Genomic DNA, 20,102 nt, shown 5'->3' with positions numbered 1-20,102 from the left:
TGTTGTTGTTGTAGTTGTTTCTGAGTGTTTCTAAGCCTTCAACTTCCCCTCCTTTTCGAGGCCTGGCGTGTCAGTGTCTTCGCGGGAAGAGTGCCAATAAAGTTTTTCCTCTTCTCGCTCTCAGGCTCTCAGCCTCGCCCCAAGTACCGCGAGATCCGGCGGCGCGGCTACCATGGCGGCGGCGTTTGAAGCCCCAGCGGCCTTAGAGACCGTGGAGACGGCTATGCCGGCGGAGCGTGTGGCCACGCATTTCTCGGCCCCGGAGCCAGCCTCCCGGCCGGTGCGGACCCTGCGGACGGCTCACGACATCAGCGGCCCGCGGACCCGCACTGGGGACGTGCTGCTGGCAGAGCCAGCAGACTTCGAGTCGCTGCTGCTGTCGCGCCCGGTGCTGGAGGGCCTTCGGGCGGTTGGCTTCGAGCGGCCGTCGCCCGTGCAGCTGAAGGCCATCCCTCTGGGGCGATGTGGACTCGGTGAGGGAGGGGGCACTAGCGGAGCCAGGAGGGCCGAAGGTGGGGGATGCTGGGGGCGGTCGAGCCATGGCGAAGGCCGGGAAGGGCCCAGGGCGGCTGCCTGCAGGGTCACGACACCGCATTCCGCGAGCCTCTATTTCCTACACTGTCAAACGGAGGCGCAGTACTGAATTTGGAGATATTTAAGGTCCATTCCATTCTGACAAATGATTCTATGTTTGAGAAAAGCAAACAGTAAGGATCTCGGATAAGATCATCCTGGATTAGGGTAGGCCCTAAATCCAGTGACTAAAGCCAGAAATTGTAGTTACACAGCTTCGCGCCAAGAAATATCAGAGCCATCAGAAGCTGGAAGAGACAGGGAAGAATTGTATTGAGACCATAGAGCCTTTGGAGGGAATGTGACCCTACTGATACTTTGATTTCATACTTCAAACCTCTGGTTCTTAAGCCTAAAGAAGAAAAGAAATGGTAGGGGTTCAGGGAGGAGGCCTGTTTCTGGATATGGCTTCATGCTTTTTTAAGAGTTAAGGGTAAAAACCAAAGTGCCAACGATGTGATCTCTGGAGACCCTTCTAGTTCTGGGATTCGTACCTAAGTTTCTTCAGTCCTAGCTAACTTTTTTTTCTTCTCAGATTTAATTGTTCAGGCTAAGTCTGGAACTGGGAAAACCTGTGTCTTCTCCACCATTGCTTTGGACTCTCTTGTTCTTGAGAACCTAAGTACCCAGGTGAGTTTAGCTCAGATGACCCAAAGGAGGGTATGTTATGTAGATTTTACTACACGTCAGATGAAATACCAGTGGCTCCTCAGAGATAGAAGTGAAGTTGGTGAATGATTCCCTTGAGGCATAGATGACAAGTGTACGGGGAAAGTAGACATTGAGGCTATTGAGTGGTGGAGGTATGGATGGGATAGTGACCAAATAGAAGTTTAGAGATTTCTGTTATTACTACATGTTAAATAAAACAAGTCTGCCATGTGTATCAATTTTGTCATTTCTTGAGAATACAAATAGGGATTTTTTTTTATGCTTTTATTTGCTCACCAGATTATGGTGAGGTTTAGCATTTTGCCTGATTTGTGGTAATGAGGTAATTGGCTGTTGTCGTAACTAGGTGGTTCTTAACAGTGACTGTATTATACTGATCTCCCATTTTCTAGATTCAGAGTGTGTCTAAGATGGCCTTACCCAAATTAACAGGAGATTTGGGTTTGGGGATCATTTCTTCAACAAAGATATGTTAAAGATAGTATGATTTGCCCATGTTATCTGTAAACAATTATGCCAGGCACTGGGGATATCTTTTTGAGTCCTACCTTATATATTTATTCTGCTGACTTGTTAAAGGTATATTTTATGTTTTGTTTTTAGATTTTGATCTTGGCTCCTACAAGAGAAATTGCTGTACAGATACATTCTGTTATCACAGCCATTGGAATAAAAATGGAAGGGTTAGAATGTCATGTGTTTATTGGAGGGACTCCATTATCTCAAGACAAAACCAGACTTAAAAAGTGTCATATTGCTGTTGGTTCTCCTGGTAAGATATCAGCACCTTTTAATTACTAGGCTTTTAAGTAACTGAGCACTTTAATGTAACAATAAGAATATGGCAGTCTTTGATAACTATGGTAATTATTTTGAGTATTAAAGATGAAGAACATTAGATTAGTGAGATATAAACACATGACTGGATTACCAACAGAATGTATAAAATCTCCATTCCTAAGGATAAGTATGGGATAGGCCTTTGAAAAGAAGAGTACTGAGATGACTTTCAGGAAGCCCTTCTAAGCCATGGATTGGGATTATTCTTTGCTTCCGTATTGTCTTTCAGTCATGAATCACTCAGAATCACAATCTAGCATTCAGTGCCTTACAGCTCTTAATAGGAATAGTGTTTATTTTCCATACATATTGGTGGTGAAATGTGAGGGAAGAGTAACAGATTTAGGCAGGATCAGAACTCAAGATTTCTAATTTGTGGGGTTTAGTGTGTAAATAGAGAATAGTGAGGGTTGGCTCAGATCAGCAGTTCCACCTGTTAAGTAGAGTAACAGAATTGGTTGAAATTTCCACAAATTGGTGAATTGTGAATATTTGAATATGTTTTGTTTTGTTTTCTGGAATTTAGGCAGAATTAAACAACTGATAGAACTTGACTACTTGAATCCAGGCAGTATACGTCTCTTTATTCTTGATGAAGCAGATAAGCTCTTAGAAGAAGGCAGCTTCCAAGAACAAATAAAGTAAGAAAAATAAGTAACTTGATTATTAAAATGGTGCTCCAAAGTATCTGTCTTTGGCTTTTCTAAGTGGTGATTACCATCTGAATAGTTTTCAGAGTGTGTGTTTTTCTTTTATTTTGCAGTTGGATTTATTCTTCCTTGCCTGCAAGTAAACAGATGTTGGCAGTGTCAGCTACTTACCCTGAATTTTTGGCTAATGCTTTGACAAAGTACATGAGGGAGCCCACTTTTGTAAGACTAAATTCCAGTGATCCGAGCCTAATAGGTGTGTATAGATATTGGATTTGTTACTTACTGGGTTTGTTCATGATATTCTGGAGCTTTCTTTTGTTTAGTTGTCTATTGCTTTCATATTTGCTTTATTTAGCAAATAGGTTTGTTTTAACAGAAGACTCTTCTTTATAGGTTTGAAGCAGTATTATAAGATTGTCAATTCATACCCTTTGGCCCATAAGATTTTTGAGGAAAAGACTCAACATTTACAGGAACTGTTCAGCAAAATTCCATTTAATCAAGCCTTAGTCTTTTCTAACTTACACAGCAGGTACTGTACCTTAAAAGTCATCTGGGGAACTTATGAAATACAAAGATAGGTGTGGGCAGTATTTGTAAAATTATAACCCTCTGTGTTATTTTTCATAGAGCACAACACTTGGCTGATATCCTTTCTTCTAAAGGCTTTCCTGCCGAGTACATTTCAGGTAACTTCATCTCTTAACCTTAATCTTTGTTGAGTATCCTGACTTGAAGCTTCTCCCAAGTCAGAAGAGATACCACTTTATGAGTTGACTTGTTAATGTGGGGTTATACTGAGTCTTTAGAGTAAACGGAATTTCAGGTTTATTTTTCACTGAGATTTGGTTATACCAATATCCTTGTTTTTTTAAGAAGTAACATGGTTTATAATATAGTAGAAAACTTGAGTTATATACACAAATAACTGATTTTATAGAAACAAAGTCTTTTTTTTGTCTTAAGATAATCATGTTAAAATTGCTAAGAATTGCTGACTGAATTGACTTTTATGGTCTCTTGGAAGGCAAAACTGATTGATTTTCATTTATTTATTTATGACTGTGGTGGGTCTTCATTGCTGTGAAGGCTTTTTCTCTAGTGTCAGCGATTGGGCTTTTCACTGCAGTGGCTTCTCTTGTTGTGGAGCATGGACTCTAGGCTCGCAGGCTTCAGTAGTTGTGATGCATGGGTTTAGTTGCTCCACAGCATGAAGGATCTTTCCAAACCAGGGATTGAATCCATGTCTCCTGCGTTGGCAGGCAGATTCTTTATCACTGAACTACTACCAAGGAAGACTCAGAACTGATTGATTTTTGACACAAAGGTGAATTATTACTGCTGACCTAGGAATGGAAGATTTAAAGGAATTTTTGATCAGTGAGAGCCTTTTTAGAGCTTTGGTTGCTATCTCAGCTTAGTTTTTAACCTGTTAGTATAGGCTTGTTTGGTAATGATATATCTCGTGGACCAATATTTGGACTGTAGATCACACTTCAATACCAAATTGATAAGCAGCTGATTAAAGCAATTTTATTTTGCTAAGAATTGTTAAACCTTATATGTAACTTTTAGATATAATGTTATATCTGCAGGCATAGCCTAAGTCACCGTTTAAAAATGAATTTTTAGGGACTTCCCTGGTAGTCCAGTGGTTAAGACTCTGTGTTCCCACTGCAGGGAGGCATGAGTTTAATCTCAGGTTGGAAAACTAAGATCCCCACATACTGCAGCTAGGCCAAAAAATAAAAATAAGAAAAAAATTAAAATTGAATTTTGAGTTGATTGCCTAACTATATTTTAAAAGATTCTGACTTTAGGTCATAACCTAGATTTCCATATAATGACAGAATTAACTTTGGTTGTTACATTTTTTAACTGTTAAGACTGGGTATTACTATTTCTGCTTTTTGTGGATTTGATAAATGTATATTAGCTTGTTTTATGTGACTTTATTTCTGGATCTTTTTAGGCAACATGGATCAGAATCGGCGTCTTGATGCTATGGCTAAACTGAAGCAGTTTCATTGCAGAGTCCTCATTTCCACAGATCTGGTAAATTTCCTGTTCAGTTTGGGTGACTAATCCATCTGGACATATGTTATCAAATGTACAGATTTCAACTATTACTTTAGGTGGGTGTATCTGACAGGAATACCAGAAGATAATCATATTCCAGTGCTGGGGAATATGTTTTCCTAAAACTGTCTTTTGTGTTTTTAATATTTATTCTTGAAGGCAGTTATTTATTAGAAACAAATTTTCCTTTGCTCCTAAATATCCTCCTGTTCTTAATTTGGCTCTTGGTTACACTAGAATAATGGTGTGTCCATGCAGTCGTTACTGCAAACAAGCACTTGTTCTTTTCTTCAATTCAAGACTTCCCGTGGAATTGATGCTGAGAAGGTGAACCTAGTTGTAAACCTGGATGTACCATTGGACTGCGAGACATATATGCATCGAATTGGCAGAGCTGGCCGTTTTGGTAAAAAGAAAAAAATTGAGATGCTTTCTTTAAGGGGAGGAAGCTATACTGTGGCAAGTGGACTTGGAATGTCATTTATATGAAAACTGACTTACTACTTAACATTCTTTCGGTGCTTTAGGAACTTTGGGACTGACAGTGACCTACTGCTGCAGGGGAGAAGAAGAAAACATGATGATGAAAATTGCCCAGAAATGTACTATCAATCTTCTGCCTTTACCAGGTATATTTTATCTGTTTCATTTGCTGTTGAAATAATAATGGTAATGATGATAGGCCTAATAAAAATAATAGCAAACATAGAGTATTTATGATGTGTAATGTTCTAAGTATTTATAAATATTTATGTATGTTAACTCATCTAATGCTCACCACAATCCTTTGAGTTATGTGCTATTATTATCTACCTTTGTAGAAGAGGATATTGAGACAGAGAGAGGTTAACTATTTGCCTAAGGTCTTAAAGTTAATAAGTAGCAGGGAGAAAATTGTAAGCTAACAATATATTTTTCACATGAAAAGTGAAAAATATATTTCTGTTGTATTAACTCCATAGTTTATAGCCTTCAAATTTGATTTTATTCTTTTATATCAAGGATGTATCTTACCTTTTATGTTGTGGTGAAGATAATTCTTCTCATGTTCTCCTTTGTTATTATGAGGAAGTATCTTTAATTTGAACACTTCTGAAAATGTTTAAGTATTTTCTTTTGATTATAATGAATCATTTATCAAGCTTCTTTTTAAAAGTGCCATCTTGGAAACAATGCATGTTTTGAAACTATTAATGATTTCTTGAAAACTTTTTTTAAAAACCCTAAACTCTTGTGTGGAAATATGATTTATATGCTGTACGGCTGACCCTTGAATAACATGGGAGTTGGAGGTGCTGAGCCTCTGCGCAGCATAAGTCCCTGTATAACTCAGAGTCAGCCCTCCATATCTGTATTTCCACATTCACTGATTCGGCCAACAGCAGACTGTGTAGTACTGTCATATATACTGGAAGAAGTCTGTGTATGACTGGACCTTCAAACCCTCAGTTCAAACCTGTGTTATTCAAAGGTCAACTGTATATGTTAATGTATGCATGTTAGTGTGTTCAGTTCAGTTTAGTCGCTCAGTCGTGTCCGACTCTTTGTGACCCCATGGACTGCAGCACGCCAGGCCTCACTGTCCATCACCAGCTCCTGGAGTTTACTCAGACTCATGTCCATTGAGTTGGTGAAGTCATCCAGCCATCTCATCCTCTGTCATCCCCTTCTCCTCCCGCCTGCAATCTTTCCCATCATCAGGGTCTTCAAATGAGTCAGTTCTTTGCATCAGGTGGGCAAAGTATTGGAGTTTCAGCTTCAACATCAATCCTTCAAATGAATATTCAGGACTGATTTCCTTTAGGATGGACTGGTTGGATCTCCTTGCTGTCCAAGGGACTGTCAAGAGTCTTCTCCAACATCACAGTTCAAAAGCATCAATTCTTTGGTGCTCAGCCTTCTTTATAGTCCAACTCTCACATCCATACATGACTACTGGAAAAACCATAGCCTTGACTAGATGGACCTTTGTTGGCAAAGTAATGCCACTGCTTTTAAATATGCTGTCTAGGTTGGTTATAGCTTTTCTTCCAAGGAGCAAGCATCTTTTAATTTCATGGCTGCAGTCGCCATCCACAGTGATTTTGGAGCCCCCCAAAATAAAGTCAGCCACTGTTTCCACTGTTTCCCCATCTATTTCCCATGAAGTGATGGGACCAGATGCCATGATCTTCATTTTCTGAATGTTGAGCTTTAAGCCAACTTTTTCACTCTCCTCTTTCACTTTCATCAAAGGCTCTTCAGTTCCTCTTTGCTTTCTGCCATAAGGGTGGTGTCATCTCCATATCTGAGGTTATTGATATTTCTCCTGACAGTCTTGATTCCAGCTTGTGCTTCATCCAGCCCAGTGTTTCTCATGATGTACTCTGCATGTAAGTTAAATAAGCAGGGTGACAATATACAGCCTTGATGTACTCCTTTTGCTATTTGGAACCAGTCTGTTGTTCCATGTCCAGTTCTAACTGTTGCTTCCTGACCTGCATACAGATTTCCCAAGAGACAGGCATATATATATATATATATATATATATATATATATATATATATATATAAAAGCAGGTGTGTATATACACACACACACAAACACACACACACACACACATCAATCAGTTCAGTCTCTCAGTTCTGTCCAACTCTGTGATCCCATGGATTGCAGCATGCCAGGCTTCCTTGTCCATCACCAATTCCCGGAGCCTACTCAAACTCATGTCCAATGCGTCAGTGATGCCATCCAACCATCTCATCCTCTGTTATCTCCTCCTCCATATATTATATAGATACATATCTATATAATATTGTATATATTATACAATATTGTATATTGTATATATATATTGTATATATATATACAATATAGATATTGTATAGTTATATAAACATATATGTAAGTGATCTTCTAGAAAATGGGATATGTTATTGAATAAATATGGCAGTGAATATTTACCAATATATTTCACTCCTTTAGTGATTTTTACAAAGCTAGATTAAGCACAGGTCTAGGAGTACTGTGAATTTTAGTAGTTCTGGCTTTGTGATAATTCATTTTATGATCTTTTTACAGATTTTTAAAATTACTCTAAGCTTATGTCTGGGTTTACAAAGTATTTGTTTTTAGAGTAGATGGTCTTTAGGTTCTCTGAGACTATATTTTGTTAATTCTCTCTATAAGTATTGATAATCTTTGTAATTATAAATACAGAAAAAAATTGAAGATTGACATATGAGGAGTAGGCCTTGTGGTAGGATTCAGTATCATAACATCTAGTGATAAAAAGTTGTCTTTGGTTACTGGAAAATGACATGTATTTGGATCTTTATGAAGTGTTAACAGAGCCCTGAAATTGTGAGAAAATGATACTCATGGTGTTAGATCTGTATTGGACTAGACACTTGTGTGACCACAGACTGTTCAGGTGAGTATCCAGGAGCAGGATTAGGAGGGAAATTGACCTGAATGATATATCTCTGCAAGCAAGGGATATCATCTTAGCGGGAATCTGAGTTTAGTCAGAGTTTCTATTCAATGAAGAATCAAGAGCCCCAGCTGAAGAATCCAGATCTGAGGGAATGAGTAGTGGGTACACATACATGGAACAGCACCAGCAGTGACAGGTGAGCTCTTTGTAAAGCTGAGGCTCTGTGTACTTGCTCTAAGATGAAAATTGGTCACACTTTGGAAAGACCTGAGTGTAGGTAGAAGCAAATTGTCACACCTGGCTGGAAGAGGAAATTCAGAGGGTTGGAACCAGTACATTTTTTTAGATTTACAAGTGCCATTGATATCACAGGTCTTTTCACAGTCATCTATCTGTCTTTTTTCCCCTGTGGAGGTTTTTTCCCTCCACCATTGAGGGAGTTGATTTTTCCCTGGTAGAATATAATATAGGGTGGCAGATTTACTTGGGTGCAGAGTTGCGGTTGTAATATTTCCCAGTTGGTAAGCTTTAGGGAGCATGGTCTGTTTTCTAATACCTTTGTTTTGCTGCTATGAGTCGTGAGATCACAGGCAGAAGTTGGTGAGAGGGAGATGACGAGGGGTAGGAGAACTGCTACAGAGGCACCTTACTCCTAGAATCAGCTCTTTTCACTGAGAGGTTAGAGGGTGATACTGCTAATGAGTATGGGATGGTCTTGTATATTTGTCACCAAAATTCTTTCCTCTGAGGATTACTTAGGTCTTTTAAAATACTAATATATTAAGCTTCTTAGTATATTGTTAGTGTATTTTGTTTCTTAACTCTTTTGACCATGGAAAGCTTTATTTAAACCATTCAGAAAATGCTGGTCTAAAGCAACTTGAGAATTTAATACTTTTTAATTCCTTTTATGTAGATCCTATTCCTCCTGATCTGATGGAAGAATGTTTGGATTGGGATGTGGAGGTTGAAGCTGCCATGCATACATATGGTTTAGCAAGTGTACCTACCCAGCCTCTAAAAAAGCATATTCAAAAAATAGAGAGAACCTTTCAAACTCAGAAAGCTCATGGTAAACACATGGCTTCATCTAGGAATACTTCTATATCTACAGTATCAGTGAAATCAAAAAGTAATACCAAACAAAAACTTCCTGTGAAAAGCCATTCAGAGTGTGGAATCGTAGAAAAAGTCATATCACCAAAAGAACTGGGCTGTGCAGTACAACCGGAAGAGCAAATGAAGAATTCTGTTCAGACCTCTATTGAAAACCCTACTAACAGTCAGCACCAAGTCAAAGAAGCTTCTGTGTCACTCCCCAAAATTCCTTGTCTGTCTTCCTTTAAAACCCATTTGCCGTGTATTTTGACTTTTGCAGAATTGGTGGAGGATTATGAACACTATATTAAAGAGGGTTTAGAGAAACCTGTGGAAATCATCAGACACTACACAGGTCCTGGGGATCAGTCTGTGAATCCTCAAAATGGTTTTGTGAAAAACAGGATTACTGAAGAGAGAGTGCAGATATTGGCAAGTAGCAGCCAGTCTGGAGACTCCGAGAGTGACAGTGATTCTTACAGCTCAAGGACTTCTTCCCAGAGCAAAGGAAATAAGTCATACTTGGAAGTTTCTTCTGATACTCAGCTGAAAGACTCAGAATCTATTCCTATGGATGGCCATATCTCTTTGGAACAGCCTCTGAATGGAAATGACACCCCTAGCCTAGTAGAGTATCAAGAATCAACTGAAATCCAAGTAAAGACAAGGCATAAGGAGGGCGCTAACCATAACCAGAGAGCTAAGCAGAGCCGGAGAAACCTTCCCAGGCGATCTTCCTATCGATTGCAGACAGAACCCCAGGAAGATGGTTGGTATGACTGCCAGAGGGAAACACATCCAAGTTTTTCTGATACATATCAGGACTATGAGGAGTACTGGAGAGCTTACTATAGGGCATGGCAGGAATACTATGCTGCTGCTTCTCAGTCGTATTATTGGAATGCTCAGAGGCATCCAAGTTGGATGGCAGCCTATCAGATGAATACCGTTTATCTACAAGAAATGATGCACAGCACCCAGTGACAGTAGGCTGTCCCTCACACCATCTGGGCATATCAAGTGATTGCCATCCTCCTTGACCTATCGGGGAGTGGTGTATAGTGGCATTTTTTGAGGAACTGGAGAAGTCTTGAGGCTTTCTGCTGGGACATATCTATTTTTCAGGTTGTTTTGACCTAAATCAACCTGATGTAGGTCAAGTGTATTATCTTTTTAAAGATCTTTTTAAAGAAACTTCCTGGATTAGATTCCTGAAAGAAAATTTGGGGGATGTAAAGCTAAAGGTCCCAGGGTGCCATTTTCTATAAGCCGTTCTGAAAAGAAACACTGAAAAAGACTTATACCACTGCTTACTTTAAAAGAAATAAAAACCTTGAGATTTGAAAGGTAATGCTGGTTTATGTTGTGGAGTTCTTTCCAAAAGTCTTGGGCTGCATTTCCATAGAGGTGTGTTCTTACAGAAATTTGTAGCATGGTAGATAGAAAACTGCTTCTCCTTTTGGGAATAAACATTGATTTAGACTTTCCCAAGGTCCTTGATTTGATGCTATTTGCTTCCAGTGAAAAAAGAAATTCAGCCAACTGTGCTGACATGTTTATTGTTCATCTTTTGATGATGATGTCTTATTTTTAAGATTATGGGAGCTGTCTGTGTTTTTGATATGCATTAAATAGCTAAGGATCAGTGGCTGTCTTTTGTTTCTCAGGAAAAGGAGCAGCTCTTCATCTTTGTTGATTTTTGGATCCTTCTATGAATCTGATGAAAGCTATAGATTTGTCCCCAAAAGTTTCTCATTCTGTAAACAATTTTTTTTCAAAGGGTTCATAGACCTTTTGAAGCCCATCTCTGGGACCCAGATTAATAGCTGCCTTATTCTGCTAGTTAGTAGGCTAAGGGAAGTTTCTAGCATTTTTCTGAAATTCTGTGTCTATAAATTATGATTTAGAAAAATGTAATTAGAAGTTACATATTCTTTAATTTCTTTATAGCATCCCTTTTATGAATTCATTTTTGGTTCCAAATCCTTTCTGTGAAAGGGATTTGTAGTGAGAGAACCACCTATGAACAGAGATATGTATTTACTTTTTAAAAGGGAAGCTCTCCTTTCCTGTGTACATACTTGTCTAGGCAGTATTAACATTTTCCCCCAGGGCTGTCAGCAAACATCTGCAGCCATTGTCATTAACTGTCCAGCACTCACATAACACAGCCCTAATGGTTTAACTTAGATTCCTGTCATTTTGGGTTGGGCAGTGATAGGCTTTACTTATACATACCAGTACTGTACATGTATTACCAAGTTAGAGTGAATTAACACTGTAAATAGCAAATCCATAATTAGGTCCAGCATGTCATTAAGATGACTTTAATTACACGTTTAAGATCCTGTTGTTACATAATTGAGCTTAGCTCTTTTTTTTTTTCCCTACCCTTTTCCCCCACAGTACAGCCAAGTTCACAGTTTATCATTGCTAGGGGATTTTAATTAGGATACTTCTGTATCTTAATTAGAAATTAGGATACCCATTAGTCTTGAAATTAATTGGATTCTCTTTTAGGGTTGTCTTTTTTGTGTTTGCTTTTTTTTTTAAAAAAAAAAAGGAAAATAAGCTGGAGGTAAGCATATACCATAACACATGAAGATACTGATTTCATTTTTCATAAGCATTTTCCTTGGAACATTTCAGCAGTTACCTTTCCCAGATAAGAGGTGTAGTTATTGTGCTGGCTGTGGAAGGAATCTGCTGAAATTATCAGTCTAGGTGCACATCCCCCTAATCTGTTAGGAGCTGTAGGTAGGTTTTAGGCAGATTTACTTGAGAATGTTTTGTGGTGTAGTGGAAGGAGTGTTTGTCTTAGTTGACTCTCTGCTACCAACTTTTTTACCTTGTACTAGTCATTTAACCCAGAGAAGGCACTGGCACCCCACTCCAGTACTCTTGCCTAGAAAATCCCATGGACGGAGGAGCCTGGTAGACTGCAGTCCATGGGGTCGCTAGAGTCGGACACGACTGAGCGACTTGACTTTCACTTCACTTTCATGCATTGGAGAAGGAAATGGCAACCCACTCCAGTGTTCTTGCCTGGAGAATCCCAGGGACGGGAAGCCTGGTGGGCTGCCGTCTATGGGGTCGCACAGAGTCGGACACAACTAAAGCGACGTAGCAGCAGCAGCAGCAGTCATTTAACCTCTCAAAGTCCAATAGTCTCACCAGTAAAAGGAGACAGTTAGACCAAAAGATTTTTAGGGTCCCTTCCAGCTCTAAGATTTAACTGGTACATGACTAATAAGATAATTTCTAGAGAAAAGGAATATCTTTTTATGAGTATAGAGAGCCTTTATACATTTACATACATGACTACTATGAATTGGTTTAATGTCTGACTTCTAGAATACTAAATCCATACATTTATATAGCTGTTCAAGTTAGACATAAATTAGGCTAGCAGCATTAACATGTAGAGAAGTGTTTGGGAAACCTGTTGCTTTGGATGATTCTGACTTAAAGAATATAACTTTGGGTAATTAAAAGTAATCTTTAAAAGTAGTGTAAATATTGCAGTAATAATTGCTAACCTTTTAAACCTAACCTAACCTTAAAAAGGGCTTCTTTGGTGGCTCAGGCCATAAAGACTCCCTGAAGTGTGGGTGACCTGGGTTTGATCCCTGGGTTGAGAAGTTCCCCTGGAGAAGGGAATGGCAACCCATTTTAGTATTCTTGCCTTGAGAATTCGATGGACATAGGAGGCTAGCAGGCTACAGTTCCTGGGGTCACAAAGAGTTGGACATCATGACTAAGCTACTAACACGATCACTAACCTTAAAAAAATGGTTTAAAGGTAAGAGCCCTTGAACACTAAAAATAATTGAACAGAAATTATGATACTTAATGGATCAACTTGTATGAGTCAAGGGAGTAGTTTAAAGTCTTAGGTATTTTTCCCCTCCCTCAAATATAAATAACCCTATCTTAATCTTAAAAAATAAAATTATATTTTTGATAGTCATAACTGACATTGGAACTGCATTACCAGGTTCTCTCATTTTGACAGAATATGTTTATTGCTTTGTGTCTGTGAACAAGCATGTATACCCCAGTTAACATGTGCTTTTTTCATGAAAAAGCACATATTGCTCACCATGCATTTGATTTCATTATTCTGCTCCAGATTGTTTGAACTGTGGATCTGTAGTGACACCTAGTGGATGATAAAGCTATGAACATTAGTGATAGAAAAGAATTTCACAGCCAACTCAGGGCCTTCCGGCATCACACATTTGCTTTACATTTACACACAGCAAACCTTATATTTGCCTTAACCTTACAATTTTCATCGATGGCTGTTGTGGGGAAATCAAAAGAACTCCCATTGTTCTTGCCACATTATGGTGAAATGTGAAAATGCCAGTTCTCACTACCTAAACCAGAATTACTAAGAAGAGATCTTCAAGATATCTAACCCAGTCCCCTCATTTTTAAGATGAGGAAACAAACTGAAGCCAAGAGAGAAGAGACTGGGAGCTTCCCTGGCAGTCCAGTGGTTAAAGACATCCGTGCTTCCACTGCCAGGAACAAGGGTTCAATCCCTGGTCAGGGAACTAAGAATCCTGTAAGCTGCAGGGTGTGACCACATGCACACACACAAACACTAATGTGAAGTCATATAAATGATAGAACCTGAACATGTGCTCTGTCCTCTAATATCCGAGCTTTTTGCTATACTCTATATAGAGTTTAATTTTGAGTTTTCCTTTTAGTTTGAGACGTTGGTTTAGATGGTAGATATTCAGTGTATTCTCAGCAGAACCAGTACGGATACATAAAAGCCTATTTTTCTTTCAGTAATGCAGGGCTGAGTCTCAAAATAGAGCTGTTGACAAATGCAATCAAATGCTTTCCCTGTTAGTGAACATCCATGACTAAAGTATACAAGCAGGCAAGAACCATCTCGGATGTCATAAAGGAGTTGCTCGCATTGAGGGAGGATGGGGAAGGGAAGATGAGACCAGAGCTTAAGCACCCTTCTGAGATTCTGTGACTTTCTGGCGAGGGAGAAAGTCTCTGTTCAAATTACCCTTATTTTCTAATGTAGAGCAGGAGAATACAGGTATTAAACAGTCATAATCATTTTGTGGCACGTTGTTTAATCCAGATTGGATACATCGGGTACAGCAGTGGCACATGACTCAATACTGTAAATGATACACATTTTAACATACGCACTACAGTTTCAAAAGAAGACAACAGGAAACTCAAGAGTTGGTTTGTTTTTTGTTGTTGTTTCCATAGAAAGATTTCACATGTTTATCTTTCTGCAGTTTTGTACAGTATTTCTTCTTTGCCATTGTGATGTTGGTAAGCAAAGCCCATTTATTATATGAAAATAGAAAAGAACACACGTGATGTTTTTCACGATAACATTAATGGGGGAGGGTGACCTCTAAGGAAAACATTACATTGGAATGTCTGATTATCAAAAATATACCATCCCTCCCACCACCCAGGTTTGTAAAATAGTCTATTGGTCCAAGGAGCCCCCCAGGACTTGGGTCAGTGCCCTACACTGGTTAGTGTGACATCATCCAGTGTAGTTGAGAAACCTGCTAAGAGAAATTCATTCCCACACTTGATGAGAAAAACATAGAACATTCTGAATTGAAAACAAGACTCAAAAGGAACCCCTTTAAAGCTGTTTCTTTTTCTGATCCACTTTCTCTTAGTTCTAATGATGCTCATCATGATGCTGTTTGGGCTCCAAGGGTGACAGGTCATAACATTTTTCCTTCACTCATTTTAAAGCTTTGCAGAGATTTCATAAGGAACTCAGGGAAAGTAGTCTTTTGGGTCCCTGTTATGGTTACCATGCCAACTAGATGAGAAGGGAAACTAATATTGCCTTAGATTAACAGCGTTAGGATGTTTATGCCTTGTATTTCTCTGGTAATTGAAGTGAGGGAGCCTGGATCACTAGAATTCATTAATAGCCTAAACATCTAGGTTTAGATCAATTCTAAAAAGTGACATGATCCTGAGCTGCAGGAATCATCGTTTGAAAACTGGGTCAGGTCCTCAAGCATATCCATAAATTGATGCTTGTTAATTGTGAATCAGCATTAACTGGCCATTTTAATTTTTGTTCAAATTTTTTATTTTTCTTACTTTCACTTTTCCACTTGCTGACTTTATCCTCCTGTATGATCGTAGACTCACGTGTTCAACTATCATTGAGAATACCTAGTCTTTTGAACAGGATTCTATGCAACTGGTCTTGAGCTTGACACTGGTAATAAAAGGAGGGGATGAAGGAGGAATAGTACAGTGTGTGCTTCTGGAGGTCCTGGCTCAGGATGGTTCTGAAAGTCCAAGTATTAAACATATAAGCAAGCCTCAGAGTAATACAGCATAATGTCAAGGGAAAAGTCCCAGGGCAAGATGTCTAAGCTCTGGATTGCGATCTTAGTTCTGCCACTAGCTTGCCATGTGAATTTGAATGTCACTCAGCTTCTTTCTGCCTGTTTTCCCCTCTGTGAATTAAAGATTTAGTTCTTGACGTACTACCACCAGAGGTTGTAGAAAGGATTAAAGACTACATAAAGTATGCTTTAAAATGTCCTAGCCCTCTCTTCATTAAGGGCATTGGAAAGACAGCATTGGACTGAAAAAACCTGACTGTACACTTACTCACCTGCTTTTGACAGAATTGATAGTCCTTAGCTGATTCTATCTAGTGGATGGTAGTTTCCAAGGTATGGGTTATACTGGTACAGTCAGGTGGTTTCAAAGGGCTTGTGTCCAAGTAATAATTGGCATTCACACATGACTATGTCTGTAGTTATAGCAAGTAATCTCTGATGGGTCTTCTCTGAGCATTGTTGCTGAGAGGCAATGTGTGTAATGGAAAAAGCATTGGACGAATATTCAAGGGACTTGGGTTCTGACTCCAGCCCTGTCATTAAATGACCTCATGACCTTGAGCAGGTCACTTAATTTCTCTGGGCATCAGCCTATACTGTAAAATGACTTAGATAGTCTCTAATCTCTTCTAGTTTGATATACTCTTAATTCCATGTTTTCTAAGTTTCCATTCATTTGAATGTAGCGTATTGGTTTGCTTTTAACCCTCCCTAATGTTAAGTAGGATCGAATGGGTAGTTTTGTGAATCTTCTATTATGCTGAAGTGATTCATGAAAGAACTATGAAAGCTCAAGCCATTTCCCCAGAAAGCCATTGTCCCCTGGAAACCCTGATAATATCCCATTTCTTCAGTCACTGGCCATTAAGTTAGACATTAAACTGACGTGGCACATTTGGCCTTTTTGTTTACTTACAAATACCCTTTAGCAGTATTGGCCCTTCTGGCTGTATTCCGTTGTGTAGACAAGCCATTTTCTTGAGTGAAGTGGATTTCTCATCTTTGGCTAAGACTACATTGAGGGATGGAGCTGAAGGGGTTAGTCTAATGGTCCTTTGAAATCCAGGTGAAATCCTTCCAGGAGCAAATCCACCCCACTGAGACAACCCAAGCTTTTTATCAGCTGTGAAGTGAAGTCGCTTAGTCGTGTCCGACTCCTTGTGACCCCATGGACTATAGCCTACCAGTCTCCTCCGTCCATGGAATTTTCCAGACAAGAGTACTGGAGTGGGTTGCCATTTCCTTCTCCAGGGGATCTTCCCAACCCAGGGATTGAACCCCGGTCTCCTGCACTGCAGGCAGAGGCTTTACCATCTGAGCCACCAGGGAAGCCCCAGTGGTCATTTAGGACCTGGTATAATGTGAGATTTGGAAATGAAGTTTAAGGAATACAAAACATTCAGTTCATTAGGGTCAAAAAACAACAGGAAATTATTTGGGACATGATTTTTAAAATTTCTCCATTAATTTTTATGGGAACCACTAATATGCTCCCCCAGTACACTACCAAACAGGTCCCAGGTTGGAGCAGTCATTATTCTAACCCTGTGATGATCTGTTCTTAAACACAGTTCATTCACATGTATATGTAACCATGCTCCTATTTACCTCTTTATCCTTTACCCCATTCAGTTCTCATGATACATACTTAGAAACTTTAGACCTTCCTAACTTTGTTCCATTATCCATTCTTTCAAGAGAAAAGTTTCTTTTCTAGTCCTTGGCCTGCCATTTAAATGGAGTCCAGCCCAGTCCTCTGCCTTCCCTAATGAGACATATGTATGACATGAATGGGTTGAAGAACTTATTCCCGAGTGTGTTTAGGTTGTTGTGTGTTTGTGTATACACACGAATTCCTCTGTAGTTGTAAAGCCTTTCTGCCTACTTCTACCATGAGCTCAGAGGGCCAGAACCACCCCATTCTCGGGTTAGGGGGAAATCAGAGAAAGGACCCAGTCAGTGACCAATGAGGACAGCGTGAAGTAGAAGGCTCCCTCTCCTCTGCCCTTCTGCTCACCTTCTGGTTAGGTGTCACCTCACAACCCTTTGACTTTCTCCTTCTGCAGGGTCAATAGAGCTGGGGTCATAGGGAAGCCAATGAAGGTAATTTTTAGGTTCCAGGCTAGTGAAACTCCTCTGGATGCCTCTGGTGGGCAGAAAAATTCTCGGCCCATGATTAAACAGCTAATCACTAAGTTGCTGAATGGATAAAGAGTTCTTGAGGAACTCCTATATCTCAGAATCCAGGCTAGAGAGACTGCAATAGGCTAGCTAGGGTTTGGGAAGGGTGGTAAGGGCTTTGTCACTCACCCCAAGGCCCACCTGCTCTGCTAAAAGCAGTGAAAATTGATTGGATTCCAGAAATAGTGTTCCCAGCCCCACGTGGCTACAAACCACTTGCACAGAAATGTGTCTGGGTTTTCCGGAAATAATTACTTCCTCACTTTCAGGGGGGTGATCAGGCTTCTACCCCATTTCAGTTATCTTCAGGGACAGCTGGCCTAAAGACTCTTCGGACCCCAAGGCATCATTCAGACCAGGTAAGTATATCATCTGTGATCTCTCACTTGCTTTCACTCTGGAGAATCCTTCATGAGGCACCCAGGCTTAACCTTCTGCAGCCTCTGTGGGAGTTGCCTCAGGTATGAGATAAGTCAGAGCTTGGTCCCCATACCACTGCCTTCTCGGCAGTTAACTGCTCATGGAGCCTTTTGGCAGAGCTCTGGATGGGCTTTATGGTGGGTCCTGAAAGAAGGGTGCAGAGCAAGGTGCCACAGGGGCCGGCTGCTGCTGGGAGCCCTGGGTTCTTCTGTTCTCTCTCCACTGGCACAGGCCGAAATTTCCTGTGCCTCTCCAGTGTTGGCTGTTTCCTTTTTCAAGATCCCAATGTGATAAATCTGGTCATTCCCTTTCTTCTCCAGAAATGCAAACTTCAAACACCAATGGTTCCAATCACAAGGGAAGCACTCTGCTCTTTAAGGTAGATGTCCCTCATCCCTAAATGCCCATTTTTGCTCTGTTCTGTTCTCTTCCACCACTGCATTCACATAAATAGAACTCCCGGGCATGAGTCTGTGGTTGCTTGGCAGTGGAGAAGGCCTTCTTTAACATGTCTCAGGATCACCGGGGTCCGTGTCGAGACAGATGGCTAGACACAGAGAAAAACACCCAGGGGGTGAAGCAGAGAGGTACAGAGACAAAGCAGACAGGGACAGACAGAGGGTGAGTGTTGCTGTGTGGTCACTTGGCAGCTCTGTGCAGGTCAGCTGGGCAGTGGGGCCCAGACTCATTTGACCTCATCTACCTGGGGGAACGAAGAGAGAACTCAGCAGTAACTGACTTCTTAGCCTAAAAGCTTTTGCTATAAAAGGAGAGAGAGAAAAAAACAAAAACAAAAACCCTCACAAAATGCAGTTTTGGTTCAAAGGTATTGGGTCCATGGAGAAAAACATTTCACAAAACTCCGTTGGTGTTTTTGTTTTCCACCTTTTCCCATGAATAAATATTATCCATTAAGAGCCTTGAAAAAGGTGCTTAAATACACAGTGTTATATTTTCTTCCTGTTTTGCATGTGACAACTCGGCCTCTGTGCTGCTCTTGGTCTTGTATTTTCTTCACTGGGGTCTCCAGAAACATCTGTTATTTGGTCTGAGGCTCCCCCCCCTCCGGGCCCTGGCCTGACTCACAGCCTGTACCCCCACATCCCATCCCTACCCCCACCCATCCTCCCTTCCTCTGGCCCCAGCAAGATGCGGTAGCTCAGGGCTGTGTCCACGCCAGCAGCAGTGAACCTCACGTGCCCCTTCGCTGCCTCCTTCTCTTCCAGGCACAAGTTTCAGTGCTAGGGGTGCAACAGGGCAGGCAGGAATAGTGGGGAAGGGGGAGGGAGTGGTCCCAGTGGCCACCCACCAACATGCCAGCCCCCTTCACTCCCACTACCTGCACTGGCCCTCCGTCCAGTGGTTTTACAAGGCAGAGACCTTGACAACATTGCTGGCTATGGAAGGAATGTTCGTGTTGGGGCCCGGGCTGGCAGGGGGTGGCCGACTTTCACCTTCTGGGGTTAGTGCTGGGGGAGTGGGGATGCTGATGATGGCTGTGGTGATCTGGGATGTTTTGCAGTTTGGTCTCAGTCCGTCATCTGCTTTCAAATTAAGGCTGGAACGACTGGGATAAAAAAAAGAGTGAGTTGATGATGGTTCATCTTGCTAGTGTCCCAAAGCTTCTGTGACTCTCTACATGTCTAGCTTATAGTAACTAGGAGGTGGTTTGGGTGTCCCTCTATCTCTGCTTTTGGTATTTGGCCTGTAATTATCCATTCTGATGATTATTCCTCAACTACCCCAAATTGCAAAAGTCATGCATATTGGGTTTTGGAATTCAGAGTATACAT

General features: G+C 40.5%; 2 protein-coding genes across 3 annotated transcripts in view; one reads left to right on the top strand and one right to left on the bottom strand.

Annotated features, from left to right (window-relative positions):
* The first annotated feature begins 168 nt into the window (after nt 1-168).
* DDX20 (DEAD-box helicase 20) lies at nt 169-10,682 on the top strand. Its single transcript, NM_001102118.1, is given in 11 exon segments — nt 169-473; nt 1,109-1,203; nt 1,849-2,017; nt 2,612-2,726; nt 2,849-2,991; nt 3,132-3,270; nt 3,369-3,427; nt 4,711-4,793; nt 5,118-5,223; nt 5,345-5,446; nt 9,150-10,682. Coding segments are annotated over 11 exon segments (2,478 nt in total). The 5' UTR covers nt 169-172; the 3' UTR covers nt 10,316-10,682.
* Nucleotides 10,683-14,419: 3,737 nt separating this feature from the next.
* KCND3 (potassium voltage-gated channel subfamily D member 3) overlaps nt 14,420-20,102 on the bottom strand; it is a 224,720-nt gene continuing 219,037 nt past the window's right edge. The window contains exon 6 of one of the 2 annotated variants that reach the window (XM_024989618.1): nt 14,420-19,876. In XM_024989618.1, the coding sequence (XP_024845386.1) occupies nt 19,675-19,876 (202 nt within the window). In that variant the 3' untranslated portion in view covers nt 14,420-19,674. The remainder of the gene's footprint in view (nt 19,877-20,102) is intronic. The other variant, NM_001191378.1, reaches the window with a different exon arrangement.

Source organism: Bos taurus, chromosome 3 (assembly GCF_002263795.3).
Source record: "Bos taurus isolate L1 Dominette 01449 registration number 42190680 breed Hereford chromosome 3, ARS-UCD2.0, whole genome shotgun sequence".
Taxonomy (NCBI): domain Eukaryota; kingdom Metazoa; phylum Chordata; class Mammalia; order Artiodactyla; family Bovidae; genus Bos; species Bos taurus.
This window is presented reverse-complemented; position numbering and strand designations above follow the sequence as displayed.